Source organism: Mytilus galloprovincialis, chromosome 5 (assembly GCF_965363235.1).
Source record: "Mytilus galloprovincialis chromosome 5, xbMytGall1.hap1.1, whole genome shotgun sequence".
Lineage (NCBI taxonomy): Eukaryota > Metazoa > Mollusca > Bivalvia > Mytilida > Mytilidae > Mytilus > Mytilus galloprovincialis.
In genome coordinates, this window is record NC_134842.1 from 18,031,000 (window position 1) to 18,049,732 (window position 18,733).

General features: G+C 33.3%; 1 protein-coding gene and 1 long non-coding RNA gene across 3 annotated transcripts in view; both read right to left on the bottom strand.

Moving 5' to 3' along the window:
- Positions 1 to 18,517, bottom strand: part of LOC143075304 (mutS protein homolog 4-like) — a 77,111-nt gene extending 58,594 nt beyond the window's left edge. The window contains exons 1-4 of the mRNA XM_076250677.1: positions 18,388 to 18,517; positions 17,272 to 17,362; positions 9,893 to 10,158; positions 8,394 to 8,542 (exon numbers count right to left, since the gene is read on the bottom strand). Coding sequence (XP_076106792.1) covers positions 8,394 to 8,542; positions 9,893 to 10,158; positions 17,272 to 17,362; positions 18,388 to 18,424 — 543 coding nt within the window. The 5' untranslated portion in view covers positions 18,425 to 18,517. The remainder of the gene's footprint in view (positions 1 to 8,393; positions 8,543 to 9,892; positions 10,159 to 17,271; positions 17,363 to 18,387) is intronic.
- Positions 11,419 to 13,566, bottom strand: LOC143075303 (uncharacterized). Of its 2 annotated transcripts, none has more exons than XR_012978283.1 (2): positions 13,079 to 13,566; positions 11,419 to 13,038 (listed from the first exon to the last, which is right to left on the bottom strand). It is a non-coding gene; the product is annotated as an uncharacterized LOC143075303 (long non-coding RNA). The 2 variants fall into 2 exon arrangements; XR_012978284.1 differs by having other exon boundaries at positions 13,076 to 13,566.
- Positions 18,518 to 18,733: the final 216 nt, after the last annotated feature.

Genomic DNA, 18,733 nt, shown 5'->3' on the forward strand with positions numbered 1-18,733 from the left:
ACTTAAAACAGTCAGCCCAAAACTAAATTTATTGAAATTTTTAGAGTTGGGAACGTCAGACATAAGAAATATATGTAAGATCCCCTAAAATAAATAACCATTTGACTTAATTGTTTCTAAACATTTATCAAATAAATTCACAAATGGCAGATTCAGAAGCAGGGCTTAAAGGAAGTACACCTAGCTTTGATTGAAAAATTTGTTCTGCAATCTGACTTGAACAGGTCAAATCATGTTCAGACAAATTTACTTAAACAGGTCAAATGAGCATGTTCGGACAAATTGACTTAAACAGGTCAAATTATGTTCTGACTTAAAAGAGTCTGTCAAAAACTAAATGCTTGCAAAGTTCTGTAAAAGTCGTGCATTATCATGATTGTGATGTGATTGTTAGAATGTATGGATACAAGTAGGAATAAAAATCACAAAAAATTAAGTCACAATTATAAGAACTATATATATAAAAGATAATTTGGTATATTTTTGATATCTTAATATTTCATTGAGGTAAATCCTGTTGTGCAAACTGACTTGAACAAGTCACATTATGTTCTGACTTCAAGGAGTCAGTAAAAAACTATACTTTAATTAAGTATTGCAACTTTAAGTCTGGGATTGTCATATGCATTTAAGAATGTATAAGAAACTCAGATAAAAGACACCCAATAATAAAGTCACAAAATGTGGACTATATAAAAGTGTATTTGGTATACTATTATTTAATATTCAAATGTATTTTGTTAACAAATTTCTCCAAATTATTTTAAAATTTTATTATATTTCTGTATTTTCATGACTTTTTTTCTGTTAAATTAACATTTGGAACTTTCGGTTTTAAAAAACATTATTTTAATCAAAGAGCTGAAAGCTCTGAAGAAAAATGATGCCACTGTCTCTAATATTGGGATAGTTTTTATGCAAGTCTTGATTTTCACATACCGTAATTAGTTTAACAATGCAACATGTCTCGTAAGCATATAATTGATATTCGTATATGTGTGTGTGTGAAGTGAAGGTGCCAACTGGCTGGTTTTTTTTTTAAGACAAATGAATAGGTCAAGACTACCTGAATTGTACAAATAAATACCGTAGAAAGGCTTCTATATTTCTCACTGGTACATAGGCTGAATCCGGGTCCGTTCGCGCCCATTCACGTTTGCACCAACTCATGCTCGCCCCCTTTCACTTTCACACCCTACATGTTCGCAACTAATCTTAATTGGTTTTGTGTTTAATAACTCTGTAAGCAAGTGTTTTCTTATAAGTATAATTGTTGTCATTGTCTCAAAATAAAGTGAGACAGCATTTTTTTTTTGTGTTGAATAAATCTTAATCATGTTTTGGATAGCGTATTGTTAAAGATAATAATAATCCTTTCTAAATAAAGTGGTATTTTGTCAACGTTTTATTTAGCGTTGAATAACTCTTAATCATGTTTTGGTTAGTGTATTGCTATACTTTGTTTCATTGACCTCTTTCATAATGAAGTGAGATTCTGACTATTTTTTTTCTGTGTGTTGAATAAATTTTATCATGTTTTGGTTATAATAGTGGATTGCTATATTTTGGTTCCTATATTTTATTGTTTCGTTGTTTCAGATCAAAGGGCTTAAAAACAATTATCTTTTGTGTTTTTCCTTTAAAATCTTCAATGTTTTACTCATACCAAGCTAAAAATACATTCAGTATTTACACCAAAGCAATTTAAAACAACAATCATGATTTTCCAATTATTCAACTTGAATTTGAATTAAAATTGGGCGCGAATGAGTAGAGTGCGAATGGACCTTGGGTGTGAACGTGCGAGGTGCGAAAGTGTATTGGGCGCAAACAGACCTGATACCACATAGTCTGAACCCCCTTCTCCCACAAAATATGATGTAAATTAAAAACAAATTGTTCAGAGAATAATTGAAGTCTTTCCACTAGAAAAGATCTATTTTTATATTGAAATATGAAAAATCAGTTTAAAATGTTAGTTCCTATGGCTTTATGACGTCCTATTAACCTATGACCTTGACCTCAATTTCAAGGTCACAAACCATGGACCTGGAATCAAAATATCCTAGGTCTTTAATATGTTTGGTTAATGAGAACTACCACTTGACGCGTAATTTTAAATGTAAGATGGACAAAAACTCCCTTTTATTGTATGCGCAGCCTTTCAACCAAAATATACAAGTAAGGACATGTCGGAACTAATAATTTATGAAAAATTATTTGTCAAAATGTCATACAGTATTTGAAAAGAAGTGAAAATAAGCCAAAATCAAAATTTATAATATGACCTTGACCTTTGACATTGACCTCATTTTCATTTTTAGTACCAATGACCTCATGAAGACCCTAGGTCTCTATCAGTTATGGTTTACCAGTTGAAAATGCATATCGCTTGAATCAAATGAAAAAGGGGGAATAACTCTCATATGGAGTCCCCATAGAGCTATGGTTCAAACGAATATTCTTATCCTAAATATGTAACGAGCAATTTGGTAAAATAAAATCTTTTACGGTTACGAAGGAGAGGTGGCCACAAGAAAAACAGTGTTTGGGGAGATAACTCTTACAACGTAATGTATTTTGTTATAATTACATTTGATATATGTTTCATTATAATACTTTATTCTGATTGGCTAACTGCACATCACATGTTATTCCTCAAGCAATTGCATCACTCAATAAAACTTTTCATTCATGATAACACGTGGTCCCACAATAAAGTGCACAGATGAATTGAATAAAAAAGTTATAAAATTCGTGTTTTCATGATCCTAGCTAAAAAAAGTAATTATAAGTATTGAATGTTTCTTTTTGTAACCTCATAGGGTTGCAAAAGCGTTGACCGTGTGCACATTTTTAGAATGAAGCGCTTATGCGCTTCATACAAAAAGTACTTCGGTCAACGCTTTTACACCTCAATGAATTTACAAAAAAAAGCATTCAATACTTATATGCAGTTGTAAATTTTTAAAGCAAAAAGAGTTAATACTAACTTTCACTTTTTTGGATGTTCATGTACATTTTGAATGTATTTATTTTTCTCAACTACATGAATTTTTTGGTGTATTTTTAATGATATATATGAGTAGTCCAAATAATTATTAAGTCTGGCAAGGCTTTTTAAATTTTATTCTGGGACACCTTCCTATGACCACAAGGCTATGTTAATTTTTTTCTGGGACGCCTTCTTAGGAAGCCTTCCTACGAACGTCTTAGGAAGGCGTCCCAGAAAAAAATAAAATAGCCTTATTGGATATTTTTATGCATTATTTAACCAGTTGAGTCTTTTACAGGATTGTTTGTTTAATGCTATTTAAACATTACTGGAAAAAAAACACCTTAAATTTGCTAATTATTTGGCATGAAAGTTTGATTTATTGAAAGGGACTCATAGTTTTCCATTTAATTTTAATAATTGTCTAATGGTTAAAACAATAGCTTCGTTGTTTACTTTTATACACAACAACATATTCACTTTGGTCTCGTTGTTTACCTAATATTCACTATGTACTTGGTAACAGTTATTAATTAATTGAATAGAAAATATTATAATAAATATTATTGGAAGCCGAATTGACGTCAAATAGGTGCCGATTTGACTAGATGCCAATTTAACCAGGTGCCGACTTGACTTGTACGTTTCAATTCCTCTGCGATCGTTTGCGGTATTTTCTTGAGAAAACCTATTTTCCATCATCAAAGATTAGAAGAAACTGCTTGAAATGATTCCCGAACGCTTCGTGATTGTTAAAATAAGTTTAATTCACTCAAAAAACAATTTTAAAACTTGCGTTTTTTAAACAGGAAGTTTCAAAAGCACGTGTAAAAGAAGAAATTAACCGGTGAGAGTGGAAATCCGTACATAACATATATCACTATAGTACGACTTTTAAAGCAAAACAGTTTCATCCTTTTGTAAAACAGTCTTTAATATACCTATCACATTAATGTTTGAAGGGTCTTAAGCTTATTCAAACCATATAAGTCGGTATAAAACACCAAAACGGAATGATAATAACCGATTACGTTTTGTAGTTTACAAAATTCTGGACTGGTTCCTGTCAAACTGCAACACTTTCTTCGACTGTAGTGGAATACAAACAGAAACCAGTTAGTTTGTAAACTGGTTCCTGGCTGATTACTACACAATGCTCATGCATAATGATAACACAAGCACATTCCTCCAGTTTGTATTGAAATTAGTAAATACGAAACCAAGCGCGGTAGGCAGAGAAATCAGGTCGGCAGTTATGGAACAATGACTGCGTCATTTTCCAAAAACCATTTGACTGAATTGTTTCTTAAAAAAAAAATATGAATTAATTAACTCAACAGTAGCAGATTCAGATATGGAGGGGCTGAAAGGAAGAAGACTTAGTTTTGATTGGACTTTTTTTTTTTCTGTCAACTGACTTTAACAGGTCAAATTGTGTTCTGACTTCTAAGAGTCAGTCCCAACTAAACTTAATTCAACTTTTAAGTCTAGTTTTTTCATATTGATTTAAAAATGTACGGAAAATCCAGATAAAAGACAGAGGAAATAAGGTCCCCATACGGCGCAATAATGAGGACTATAAAAAAGTTTATTTTGCATATTCAATATTTTAATGTATTTTGTTTTAAACTGGTCAAATTATGTTCTGACTTCAAAGAGTCAGTCAAAAACTTCACTTTAGCTAATTATTACAACTTTTTAGTCTGGCATTGTCATATGCATTTAAGAATGTATGGGAAAATCAGATAAAAGACACCCAATAATAAAGTCACAATAATGAGGACTATAAAAAAAATGTGTTTGGTATATTTTATATTCAAATAAATTTTGTTTACAAATTTCATCAAATCATCTTTAAATTTTATTATATTTTTGTATTTTCATGACCTTTCTTTTCTGTTAAGTTAACACATGGAACTTTTGGTTGTAAAATATCTTATCTTAAACCATTTGGCTGAATTGTTTCTAATAAACCTATCAGTTAATTAACTCAACAGTAGCAGATTCAGATAAGGGAAAAAGGGGGAGGAGGGGGTGGGGGGCAGTGGCGGATCCAGAACTTTTCCTAAGGGGGGGGGGCCGCTGACTGATCTAAGAGGGGGCGCACTCCAGTCATGCTTCAATGATTCCCTATATAATCAACCAAATTTTTCCCACGAAAGGGGGGGCCTGGGCCCCCCCCCTGGATCCGCCTATGGGGGGGATTAGAAGAAGAAGATCTAGTTTTGATTGGATTTAATTTTCTCTGTAAACTGACTTTAACAGGTCAAATCATGTTCTGACTTCAAAGAGTAAGTCAAAACTAAACTTATTTCAATTTTTAAGTCTAGGATTTTCATATTGATTTTAAAATGTATGGGAAACCAGATAAAAGACTGATGAAATAAGGTCCCCTTAAGTCACAATAATGAGGACTATACAAAAATGTATTTGGTATATTTTATATTCAAATGTATTTTGTTAACAAATTTCATCAAATTATAATTAATATCTTAAAAATTTATTTTATTTCTGTATTTTCATGACTTTTTTTTCTGTAAAGTTAACATATAGAACTTTTGGTTGTAAAAAACATTATTCTAAAAACCATTTGACTGAATTGTTTCTTAAAAAAAAATTAATTATCCCAACAGTAGCAGATTCAGATAAGGAGAAAAAGGGGGGGGGGGGGGGCTAAGATAAAGAAACCTAGTTTGATCGGATTTTTTTCTGTAAACTGACTTAAACAGGTCAAATCATGTTCTGTTAAAAAAATGTTGAGGAGAAAATACTTAGAAAATCAGACTAAGTTTGGTGACTTTGTTGTCCTTCAAGAAGTTGTACATATAAATACATAATATTTTCACTACAACTATCTATTGGGTGTTTTTTAAATAGATTTTTTAGCAACATTTATAACTTTGTAATTTATGTTCAATTGTACACTTGTTATTCTTAATATATATTTTTTTTGGGAACAAAATCTTGTCAGGGTTTCTTATGGTACTAGCATGACAAGAGCATTCATATTCTTAAATACTCTAAACATTAAAAACAAGTCATTATCATGATTATCTTAAGATCATTCTGAGTCTTTCTGGCCTTATTAAATTAAAGTCAGAACATTCAGACTTTCATAAGTCAGAACATTCAGACTTTTATAAGTCAGAACATACTGACTTCCAATGTTCTTCTCATTTCTGTAGAAACAAAGACTATCTATATTTCAAAAAAAAGGTTAATGCTTTATGTGGCTAAGCATCTGGGGTAAGAATTATAGATGTGTAACTTCATAGGAAAACATATATGCCATATAATTAGGGATTGACCCTGTATGTCATTCAAATCTTCTTGAAATGACGAACAGGAATATTATATGGTTTAGGGATGGTGATCCAGACCATTTCAAAAAGGGGATGGGGATGACCCCCATGGACTTTCCCTTTATTTCATATGATTAGTTGTATTGTCCCATATAATAATATATAGGCTTAAGGGGTGGGGATCTCAACCGTTTACAAGTTTTCAAACATGAGGGGGTGGGGTGACCCCAAGGGACTTTATCTTTATTTCATTTGATTTGTCTTGTTGTCCCTTACACTAATATATATGGTTCAGGGGTTGGGATCTTGACCATTTACATGTTTTCACACAGTAGGGATGACCCCCCCCCCCCCAAGGGACTTCCCCTATATTACATTGGGTTTGTTTTATTTTCCCATACAAGAATATATATTGTTTAGGGGTGGGAATCTCGACCGTTTACAAAATATAAGAACATTCGCAAATGGCAGGGGAGGGGGTAAACCCAGAGACTAGCCCAGTATATATCATTCAAATCAATTTGACATTATAAAAAGGAATATAATATGGTTTACAGATGGGGATCTCGACCATTTTCAAGATATAAGATCATTCTCAAATGACAAGGGGTGGGGCGACCCATAGAGACTAGCCTGGTATATTTCATTATACTTTACAGAGAACAAATTGAGTTTAGGGGGCAGGGATCTAGACTGTTCAACATTGTCAAATGACAGGGGTAGGGTGATCCCTGGAGACTTACCCTACATTTCATTTGATTTGTTTTTATTATCATATTCCATGTTCATAATTGAAAAACCCGTTTTGTGAATCTCTTTATAATGTTCTCAAGTTAAAATCATTTTTAAAATAAAAATAAAAAAAATATTTCGGTTCTTTAGTTAAACTCCTTCCCTTTTCCTTTATTAAAATTATTCCGATTTCATTTCATTTTCATTAATATCAATATTCAAAAGATCATTTTTTCTGATTGGGAGAAACGAAAAAACAAATATATTTATAAGCCGCAAACTCGGAAAGGTTAAAAAGTCAATTCATGATTGAGTTTAAAAATAGAAAAATCACGTGATGATGTTCAGCTCGAAGCAATAATTTACTTTTAAAATTGCACTGACTGGTTATTAATGTTAATACTGTTTAAGACAACACGAGTTGTCTCCCGAAAATAACAGTTCATTATCATAACTACATTTTCTGACCTGAACAAGTCAGAATTGTCAGACACCAGGTCATCTCAAAGGCCATGCGTCCGTATTTACAGGTCACGCGCCTTCATGAAACAGCAACAAAATCACTTGCAAAGACCTTCTTCACACGCAAAAAATATTAAAATGGCCATGAAAATACGGAGGTAATATGTATTACCTTCTGAAAATGACTACATTGACCTAGATTTTCACTAAAAAAACGTAAATAATCACTATATTTTCAATAACTTCTCATTCAAGAAACTCCCAAAACAATGACTTTCAAACACGTGATCTCTCGCAAAAAACCACGTGATCGTATGTGTCTTAGATCGGCGGCAAATTCAAAATATCTTCTGGTTTGACGGACTCGATGGAAAACTACGCAAAACAAAAATTGACCAGTACAGGTCAGAATTTCAAAACATTTTCTGACTTGAAGAAGTCATTTTATTCTGACTTGTTTATGTCAGAGCTCTGACTGACAATCATTTAAAGATAAAATTCAAAATTGTGCAGATATTTTAAAAATTATTATTTACCAGGGAGAGATGTTGAACCTGTAAATTCAAGAGCACATGAGTTAATCCCTTGTTCGTGGTGGGTTTGTTTATTGATTAATCATGTCTTCAAGGTAGTGATTTGAAGACTGTTATTTGTACTTTTGTTGTTTTTTTCTTTTAACAGTGGTGTTATCTAGTTGTCTTTCACTTGTGGTTACAACTTCAAGATGTCTTTTTTACATTTACACAGGTTTTCAATAAAGGCAGTTTTCACCACACTATTTCATTTCATTTCAAAATTATCATCAAAACAACAGTTTATCATATTGCTTTAATTCAACATTATCAAAAAACAAAACAAAATAATTGTAAGCATGTTAGAGTCCCTAATATTCTAATACTAACCTCAACAGGAAGAAGTATCTGTAGTTTGGTGATAGTTTTGACATACGTTGGTGTGTCTGAAAACTGGGACAATGTTAGGAGAGGACTTTTCAAATTGATACTAGCCATGCCTATCTCTCCTCTGGCAAGCCCTCTTCCTTCTACTACAGCTGTGTGAGAAAAATAGTAATTTGCAATGTATTTTCAACTTAAATATGCATGGACTATGAAAAATATTTATATAATTATGTTTTTTTGCTTTTTGGATTTGAATGTGTTGAATATAAAGCTGAAATGCATGAACTTTTTAAGACAATTTAAGATATTTGCATCTCTTGTTTCAGTAATTTATCTACTATTAATTCATAACAGTCATTGTTGAAAGCCATAAAGAGTATTTCCTTTGTACTGTTGTTAATTTCTGTGTCATTTGTTCTCTTGTGTCTCATTGGCTATCATACCACATCTTCCTTTTTATATTTAAAACTAGAGATTCTAAAGAGCCTGTGTCTCTCACCTTGGTCTATGTGCATATTACACAAAGGACACAGATGGATTCATGACAAAATTGTGGTTTGCTGATGGTGATGTGTTTGTAAATCTTACTTTACTGAACATTTTTTGTACTTACAATTTTCTCTATCTATAATAAACTTGGCCCTTTAGATACAGAGGAAAATATTTTGTAAAAATTTACAAAAATTTACCAAATTAGTGAAAATTGTTAAAAATTTACTATAATATTTAATGGGCAATAACTCCTTAAGGTGTCAACTGACCTTTTTGGTCATGGTGACTTATTTTTAGATCTTACTTTTCTGAACATTATTGCTGTTTACAGTTTATCTCTATCTATAATAGTGTTCAAGATAATAACCAAAAACGGCAAAATGTCTTTAAAAATTACCAATTGGGGGGCAGCAACCTAACGACCAGTTGTCCAATTCATCTGAAAATTTCAGGGCAGATAAATCTAGACTTGATAAACAATTTTACCCCATGTCAGATTTGCTCTAAATGCTTTGGTTTCAGAGTTATAAGCCAACATCTACATTTTACCTCTATGTTCTATTTTTAGCCATGGCGGCCATCTTGGATGGTTGGCCGTGTCACCGGTCACATTTTTTAAACTAGATACCCTTGTGATGATTGTGGCCAAGTTTGGTTAAATTTGGCCCAATAGTTTCAGAGAAGAAGATTTTTTTAAAAGTTAACGACGACAGACGACGCCAAGTGATGGGAAAAGCTCACTTGGCCCTGTTGGCCAGGTGAGCTAAAAACTCATTGTTTTGAAACAGAGGAGGAAAATCCTTACTGATCAATGACAACTGTATCACATGTTCTTCAGGTGATTTTTTGTAAGTACTTCTGTGATAAGTTTTATCATTTTAATGTTTTATTCAATGTAAAAATGTACTGTAGTGATCATCCAAACAATAAACATTTGAAGTATTTTTTGAATCAGTATTATCTTTTCATTGGAAGAGGCAATGTAAACATATACAAGACCATGTGCCTACCAACAATAACTGATGAGTTGACATCCATTGGTGTTGTACTGGAGTATGGCGTCTTCCTCTTACTGCCAGGGGTTGTAATAGAGGTACTGCCTCTCCGACCTGGTGTGTACGATGAAGTACTTCTCCTCCCTGGGGTGTATGATGTGGAGCTCCCTCTACCAGGTGTGTATGACATGGAACTCCCATGACTGGGAGTGAAGGATGAAGAGCTTCTTTGTCCAGGAGTATACAAGTTTGAGTTCCCTCGACCAGTGGTGTATGAAGAACTGAAATCAAAGCATAAAACTCTGAGCCTGTTGAATACTAAAAATGGCAATTTTTTTTTAGAACTATCAAGAAAATCCCAAGATCTTATTTTGTGATTTCAAGGACACAAAAACTGATAGCATGCTGGCACATAAGTTATTGATATAAGATTAAAACAGACAGTATATATACCGGTAACATAAAAATAATTCATTACATCACCAAACAAAAAGCAAATGATTTAGTTATACTCCAGCAGAATAAAATAAGATCTGTTAGTATATATATATCTATATGAGCAAGGGGTGGGCCAGCATTTTTCAGAATGATGTTTTAAATATCATAATATATAATTGTACATGTATCTACAGTCGTCCGCCATAAGTATTCGTAAAAACAAAATGGCCGCCAGCCAATGTAAATCTGCACCTGAAAAAACTTGGAACTATTTAACAAGTAACAAAATAAAAAAATCCTACCTCAATACTTTGTTATGTTTCCTTTGTTCCTCATTACTCGTAAAATCCTCCTTGGAATGCTGTTATACAACGATTTCAGGTAAGTAACAGTTAATAAATTTGTCCCATATACATGTATCACGAATTTCACGTTCCAGGTCTTTGGTATTACTTATGTTCTGAGTTCGTTCTTTTTAATACCCACCAACAATTCTCTATAATATTGAGGTCGGGACTCTGAGCTGGCCAGTTCATGCTTTTTAGACCAGTTTCCCTACGAAAATCTTGAACAGATCGGGCTCGATGGACGGGGGCATTATCATCTTGAAAAACGTAGTTATCATCTGGAAAATGACCAACAACCACTGGCCACAAGTTATTGTCAATAATTTCTATGTATTTTAAGGCATTTATGTTACCTTCAACAACAGTAATAGTTCCGACACCATAGTAAGTGATGCATCCCCAGATCATTAAACTATACTTGCGCTGAGATGGAGGGCAAATACAATCTGTCAGCCACTCTTCTCCGACCTTTCTCCAGACACTGACACGAGAATCCTGCCCAATGATTACCTTGCACTCATCACTGAAGATTACTTTACTCCAGTGTGCATTAACAGTTTTATGTAAATTCCCCCTGCAATATGCCACTTGTTTCTTCTTGTTGACCTCAAGGATACAAATTTTTTTCTTTACTGACCACTTGTGAAACCCATCAGAATGTAATTTACGTTCAACAGTTCGTTTAGAGAAAGGTTGATCAATGCTCTCATTAATCAAAGAGCTGAAAGCTCTGAAGAAAAATGACGCCACTGTCTCTAATATTGGGATAGTTTTTATGCAAGTCTTGATTTTCACATACCGTAATTAGTTTAACAATGCAACATGTCTCGTAAGCATATAATTGATATTCGTATATATGTGTGTGTGTGAAGTGAAGGTGACAACTGGCTGTTTTTTTAAGACAAATGAATAGGTCAAGACTACCTGAATTGTACAAATAAATACCGTAGAAAGGCTTGTATATTTCTCACTGGTACATAGTCTGAATCCGGGTCCGTTCGCGCCCACTCGTGTTCGCCCCCTTTCACTTTCACACCCTAAATGTTCGCACCCAATCTTAATTGGTTTTGTGTTTAATAACTCTGTAAGCAAGTTTTTTCTTATAAGTATAATTGTTGTCATTGTCTCAAAATAAAGTGAGACAGCATTTTTATTTGTGTTGAATAAATCTAAATCATGTTTTGGATAGCGTATTGTTAAAAATAATAATAATCCTTTCTAATTAAAGTGGTATTTTGTCAACGTTTTATTTTGTGTTGAATAACTCTTAATCATGTTTTGTTTAGTGTATTGCTATAACTTTGTTTCATTGACTTCTTTCAAAATGAAGTGAGATTCTGACTATGTTTTTTTCTGTGTGTTGAATAGATTTTATCATGTTTTGGTTATAATAGTGGATTGCTATATTTTGGTTCCTATATTTTATTGTTTCGTTGTTTCAGATCAAAGGGACCAAGCTGTTAAAAACAATTATCTTTTGTGTTTTTCCTTTAAAATCTTCAATGTTTTACTCATACCAAGCTATAAATACATTCAGTATTTACACCAAAGCAATTTAAAACAACAATCATGATTTCCAATTATTCAACTTGAATTTGAATTAAAATTGAGCGCGAATGAGTAGAGTGCGAACGGACCTTGGGTGCGAACGTGCGAGGTGCGAACCTGCAAGGTGCGAAAGTGTATTGGGCGCGAACAGACCTGATACCACAAAATATTAAGTAAATAATCTTTTTGTTACTGTTATCAAAGGTCTAATGAAACTCAGGTAATTTCAAACATTTGTCAAAGAATTCTAGTCAAACCGGCACCTGGTTAAATTGGCACCTGGACAAATTAGCACCTGGTTAAATCGACACCTGATATAGTCAATTCGTCACCCATGTTAAATATATATTTTAACAGTATTTTAAGCAAAAAGAGTAAAAATAAGTAAGGGGTTGCCAGAATTTTTTTTTCAGTATTTAAGCAAAAAGAGTTAAATACTAACTTTCACATTTTTGGGTGTTCATTGTACATTTTGTATATATTTATTTTTCTCAACTAAATGACATTTTTGGTGTATTTTTAATGATATATATATGAGTAGTCAAAATAATTATTACGTCTGGCAAGGCTTTTTTAATTTTATTCTGGGACACCTTTCTATGACCGCAAGGCTATGTTAATTTTTTTCTGGGACGCCTTCCTAAGAAAGCTTTCCTACGAACTTCGTAGGAAGACGTCACAGAAAAAAAATAAAATAGCCTTGCCAGACGTCATAATTATTTGGACTAATACATGAGATATTGGATATTTTTATGCATTATTTAAACCAGTTGAGCATTTTACAGGATTGTTTGTTTAATGCTTTTTAAACTTTACTGAAAAAAAAACCTTAAATTTGCTTATTAAACTTTACTGAAAAAAAAACCACCTTAAATTTGCTTATTATTTGGCATGAAAGTTTGATTTATTGAAAGGGACTCATAGTTTTCCTTTTTTTTTTAATAATTGTCTAAATTGTTAAAACAACAGCTTGGGTAAGGGCTTCGTTGTTTACCTTTATACACAACAACATAATTTCACTTTGGTTTCGTTGTTTACCTAAATACACAACAACATATTCACTATGTACTTGGTAACAGTTATTAATTAATTGAATAGAAAATATTATAACAAATATTATTGGATGCCGAATTGACGTCAAATAGGTGCCGATTTGACTAGATGCCAATTTAACCAGGTGCCGACTTGACTTGTACGTTTCAATTCCTCTGCGATCGTTTGCGGTATTTTCTTGAGAAAAACCTATTTTCCATCATCAAAGAGAAGAAGAAACTGCTTGAAAATGATTCTGGAACGCTTCATGATTGTTAAAATAAGTTAAATTCACTCAAAAAACAATTTTAAAACTTGCGATGTTTAAACTTCTTCTTCTTTGTATAAGCTTCCTATAGACAGGAACACCTCTAATGATATTAGAGTATATATGAGGGTAATTTTGTGGATAATTTTTTTGTTTTTGTTTCTTTACAACTATGTACAGCACATTATGTGTATGTTTGTTATTATATGTACTTTTTGGTTTTGTTGTGTCTTTTAAGGTTATATATACAGATATTAAACAGGAAGTTTCAAAAGCACGTGTAAACTAGAGGCTCTAAAGAGCCTGTGTCGCTCACCTTGGTATATGTGAATATTAAACAAAGGACGCAGATGGATTCATGACAAAATTTTGTTTTGGTGATGGTGATGTGTTTGTACATCTTACTTTACTGAACATTCTTGCTGCTTACAATTATCTCTATCTATAATGAACTTGGCCCAGTAGTTTCAGAGGAGAAGATTATTGTAAAAGATTACTAAGGTTTACGAAAAATGGTTAAAAATTGACTATAAACATGATAAAGGGCAATAACCCCTAAAGGGGTCAACTGACCATTTCGGTCATGTTGACTTATTTGTAGATCTTACTTTGCTGACATTTATTGCTTTTTACAGTTTATCTCTATCTATAATAATATTCAAGATAATAACCAAAAACAGCAAAATTTCCTTAAAATTACCAATTCAGGGGCAGCAACCCAACAATGGGTTGTCCGATTCATCTGAAAATTTCAGGGCAGATAGATCTTGACCTGATAAACAATTTTACTACTTGTCAGATTTACTTTAAATGCTTTGGTTTTCGAGTTATAAGCCAAAAACTGAATTTTACCCCTATGCCCCTATGTTCTATTTTTAGCCATGGTGGCCATCTTGGTTGGTTGGCCGGGTCATGCCACACGTTTTTTAAAACTAGATACCCCAATGATGATTGTGGCCAAGTTTGGTTTCATTTGGCCCAGTAGTTTCAGACGAGAAGATTTTTGTAAAAGATTACTAAGATTTACGAAAAATGGTTAAAAATTGACTATAAAGGGCAATAATTCCTAAAGGGGTCAACTGACCATTTTGGTCATGTTGACTTACTTGTAAATCTTACTTTGCTGAACATTATTGCTGTTTACAGTTTATCTCTATCTATAATAATATTCAAGATAATAAACCAAAACAGTAAAATTTCCTTAAAATTACCAATTCAGGGGCAGCAACCCAACAACGGGTTGTCCGATTCATCTGAAAATTTTAGGGCAGATAGATCTTGACCTGATGAACAATTTAACCCATGTCAGACTTGCTCTAAATGCTTTGGTTTTTGAGTTATAAGCCAAAAACTGAATTTTACCCCTATGTTCTATTTTTAGCTGTGGCGGCCATCTTGGTTGGTTGGCCGGGTCACGCCACACATTTTTTAAACTAGATACCCCAATTGTGATTGTGGCCAAGTTTGGTTTAATTTGGGCCAGTAGTTTCAGAGAAGAAGATTTTTGTAAAAGATTACTAAGATTTACGAAAAATGGTTAAAAATTGACTATAAAGGGCAATAACTCCTAAAGGGGTCAACTGACCATTTCGGTCATGTTGACTTATTTGTAAATCTTACTTTGCTGAACATTATTGCTGTTTACAGTTTATCTCTATCTATAATAATATTCAAGATAATAACCAAAAACAGCAAAATTTCCTTAAAATTACCAATTCAGGGGCAGCAACCCAACAACGGGTTGTCCGATTTATCTGAAAATTGCAGGGCAGATTGATCTTGACCTGATAAACAATTTTACCCCATGTCAGATTTGCTCTAAATGCTTTGGTTTTTGAGTTATAAGCCAAAAACTGCATTTTACCCCTATGTTTTATTTTTAGCCATGGCGGCCATCTTGGTTGGTTGGCCGGGTCACGCCACACATTTTTTAAACTAGATACCCCAATTGTGATTGTGGCCAAGTTTAGTTTAATTTGGGCCAGTAGTTTCAGAGAAGAAGATTTTTGTAAAAGATTACTAAGATTTACGAAAAATGGTTAAAAATTGACTATAAAGGGCAATAACTCCTAAAGGGGTCAACTGACCATTTCGGTCATGTTGACTTATTTGTAAATCTTACTTTGCTGAACATTATTGCTGTTTACAGTTTATCTCTATCTATAATAATATTCAAGATAATAACCAAAAACAGCAAAATTTCCTTAAAATTACCAATTCAGGGGCAGCAACCCAACAACGGGTTGTCCGATTTATCTGAAAATTGCAGGGCAGATTGATCTTGACCTGATAAACAATTTTACCCCATGTCAGATTTGCTCTAAATGCTTTGGTTTTTGAGTTATAAGCCAAAAACTGCATTTTACCCCTATGTTCTATTTTTAGCCATGGCGGCCATCTTGGTTGGTTGGCCGGGTCACGCCACACATTTTTTAAACTAGATACCCCAATGATGATTGTGGCCAAGTTTGGTTTAATTTGGCCTAGTAGTTTCAGAGGAGAAGATTTTTGTAAAAGTTAACGACGACGGACGACGACGACGGACGACGGACGACGGACGACGGACGACGGACGCCGGACGCAAAGTGATGGGAAAAGCTCACTTGGCCCTTCGGGCCAGGTGAGCTAAAAAAGAAATTAACCGGTGAGAGTGGAAATCCGTACATAACAGATATCACTATAGTACGACTTTGAAAGCAAAACAGTTCCATCCTTTTGTAAAACAGTCTTTAATATACCTATCACATTAATGTTTGAAGGGTCTTAAGCTTATTCAAACCATAAAAGTCGGTATGAAACACCAAAACGGAATGAACAATAACAGATTACGTTTTGTAGTTTACAAATTCTAAACTGGTTTCCGTCAAACTACAACACTTTGTCCGAGTGTAGTGGAATACAAGCAGAAACCAGTTAGTTTGTAAACTGGTTCCTGGCTGATTACTACACAATGACCTCTCATGCATAATTAATGATAACACAAGCAGATTCCAGTTTGTATAGAAAATAGTAAATACGAAACCAAGCGCTGTAGGCAGAGAAATGTAATGAAGTTCAGGTCGCCAGTAATGGAACAATGACTTCTTCATTTTCCAAAAATATTAGTAATTTCAGATAAAGATTTACGGCGATGTTTTTTTACACAACGGGAAAGTTTTCTCATGTCCCGGTCATGAACAGATTTTGGTCTGCCTGTTCTCCGAATGTTTTCTATATCACCCCGGTGCTCATACCTCTTCAAAAAACTGTAAACAGTACTCTGTTTAATGCCTGTCAATTTGACGATTTCACTTTTTCTGTAACCTGCATCATTTATTGCAGCGAGACGACTTTTCTGATCAGATGTCAGTTCTTTTCCCTTGCGACCCATTGTGTTTACATTAGATACAACGTAAGTGCAGACGCCTCTGACGTCATTACGCATGTGTCACATGACAACCACATGTTTTTCCACATGATCATCTATATATAGATTCATTGCCATCCCGATTGTGACATGGAGACGACGGTCAAATCTTGTTTACCCTTCTGTGACGTGACCGCCATTGTTGTTTTACGAATACTTATGGCGGAGTATTGTAGGTATGTACTATGTAGGGATCTTAACTTCAAAAGTGCTAATCTAAATATTTTTTGATAGGCACAAATATTCAGGAATATGTCTGTTTTTTGTTTGACCTCATGCAAATTAAATGATAAAATCTTTTTATTTACATTACAAAAAGAGTTCATTTTGTTATCAGCTTTCTAATTGTTAGTACCTTGATACAGAGTAATTAGGTCTGACTGATGATGTATTAGTACTGGTACTGTCATTTTGGTTGTTCACTGGAGTCTCCAATAAATCTAGTTCTGAAAAAAAGTTAGTCAGATCTAAAGGAAATAACAGAAACAAATTAACAAATCCTGTCAATAGAATTAAGAGGTACAAGTCTGACTACAAAAGGATAACTGTTTATTTAGTTTGTGAATTAATACATTGTAATAGCATATCGCACATCAACAATTATCACATTATCAATTTTTTTAATTTGTTTAACCCTATCCTATAGGGTACAACACACATGCTTCAGTTAATAACTTAAAGAACAATGAGAAAAATGTATACACTTATGACTTTATAAAAGACAAAATGATTCTTGAAATGACTTTTAATTTGTTAAAGGAAGTTTGTATGGGAAAATTGATTTGTGTTATCTTTAAACAATGTTTTGATGTGCAACTTTATAAAGTTTAAGTCCTGGTACATGTAACATGGATGAGCTTTCAATTCAGCTCACAGACATTTTACATGTGATATGTGTTTTCCAGCTGATATCTTGACTTATAAATATAAACAAGAATGTGTCCAAAGTACACGGATGCCCCACTCGCACTATCCTTTTCCATGTTCCATGGACCGTGAAATTGGATAATAATCTAAGTTGGTATTAAAATTAGAAAGATTATACTATGGGGATCATATGTACTAAGTTTCAAGTTGATTGGACTTCAATTTTATCAAAAACTATCAAAAACTTTAACCTGAAACTCCCACTTTCATTTTCTATGTTTAGTGGACCGTGAAATTGGGGTCAAAAGTCTAATTTGGCTTCAAAATTAGAAAGATCATATCATAAGCAACAGGTCTACTAAGTTTCAAGTTGATTGGACTTCAGCTTCATCAAAAACTACCTTGACCAAAAACTTTAACCTGAACGGACGCACAGACGGACGAACGGAGCCACAGACCAGAAAACATAATGCCCCTCTACTATCGTAGGTGGGGCATAAAAAGTTTTGTTTCGGTCAAAAAGTACAAAATAGGGAGTTTTAATGTACATTTTCTATTACGATACATGCGATATTTATTACAATACTTCATTTTATGTACTTACGATATTTGGGTTTCTTAGCATCCGACTGAAACATCATCAACTAATAGATCAAAGTCGGATATACAGGAACTCATCAAAATCTAAAAATATAATAATCTTATTAGAATAATACATTGTAAAAAAAATGTGTCCATTGGACATAGATGTCTCTGCTTGCAAAAATGACAGTGAACTAATTCATACCTACTGATGTTTGTTTTCTTTAAAACTTAACTAGAACACACCCGCAAAATCAAGCTTTGTTGAAAGTATGTAAACTGTTGTAGGATGAATTTTTATAAAAGAATTTATGTCTGGAGAATTTCAGAAAAGGTATCAAACTGAGTCATAGGCATGTGCACTGGAA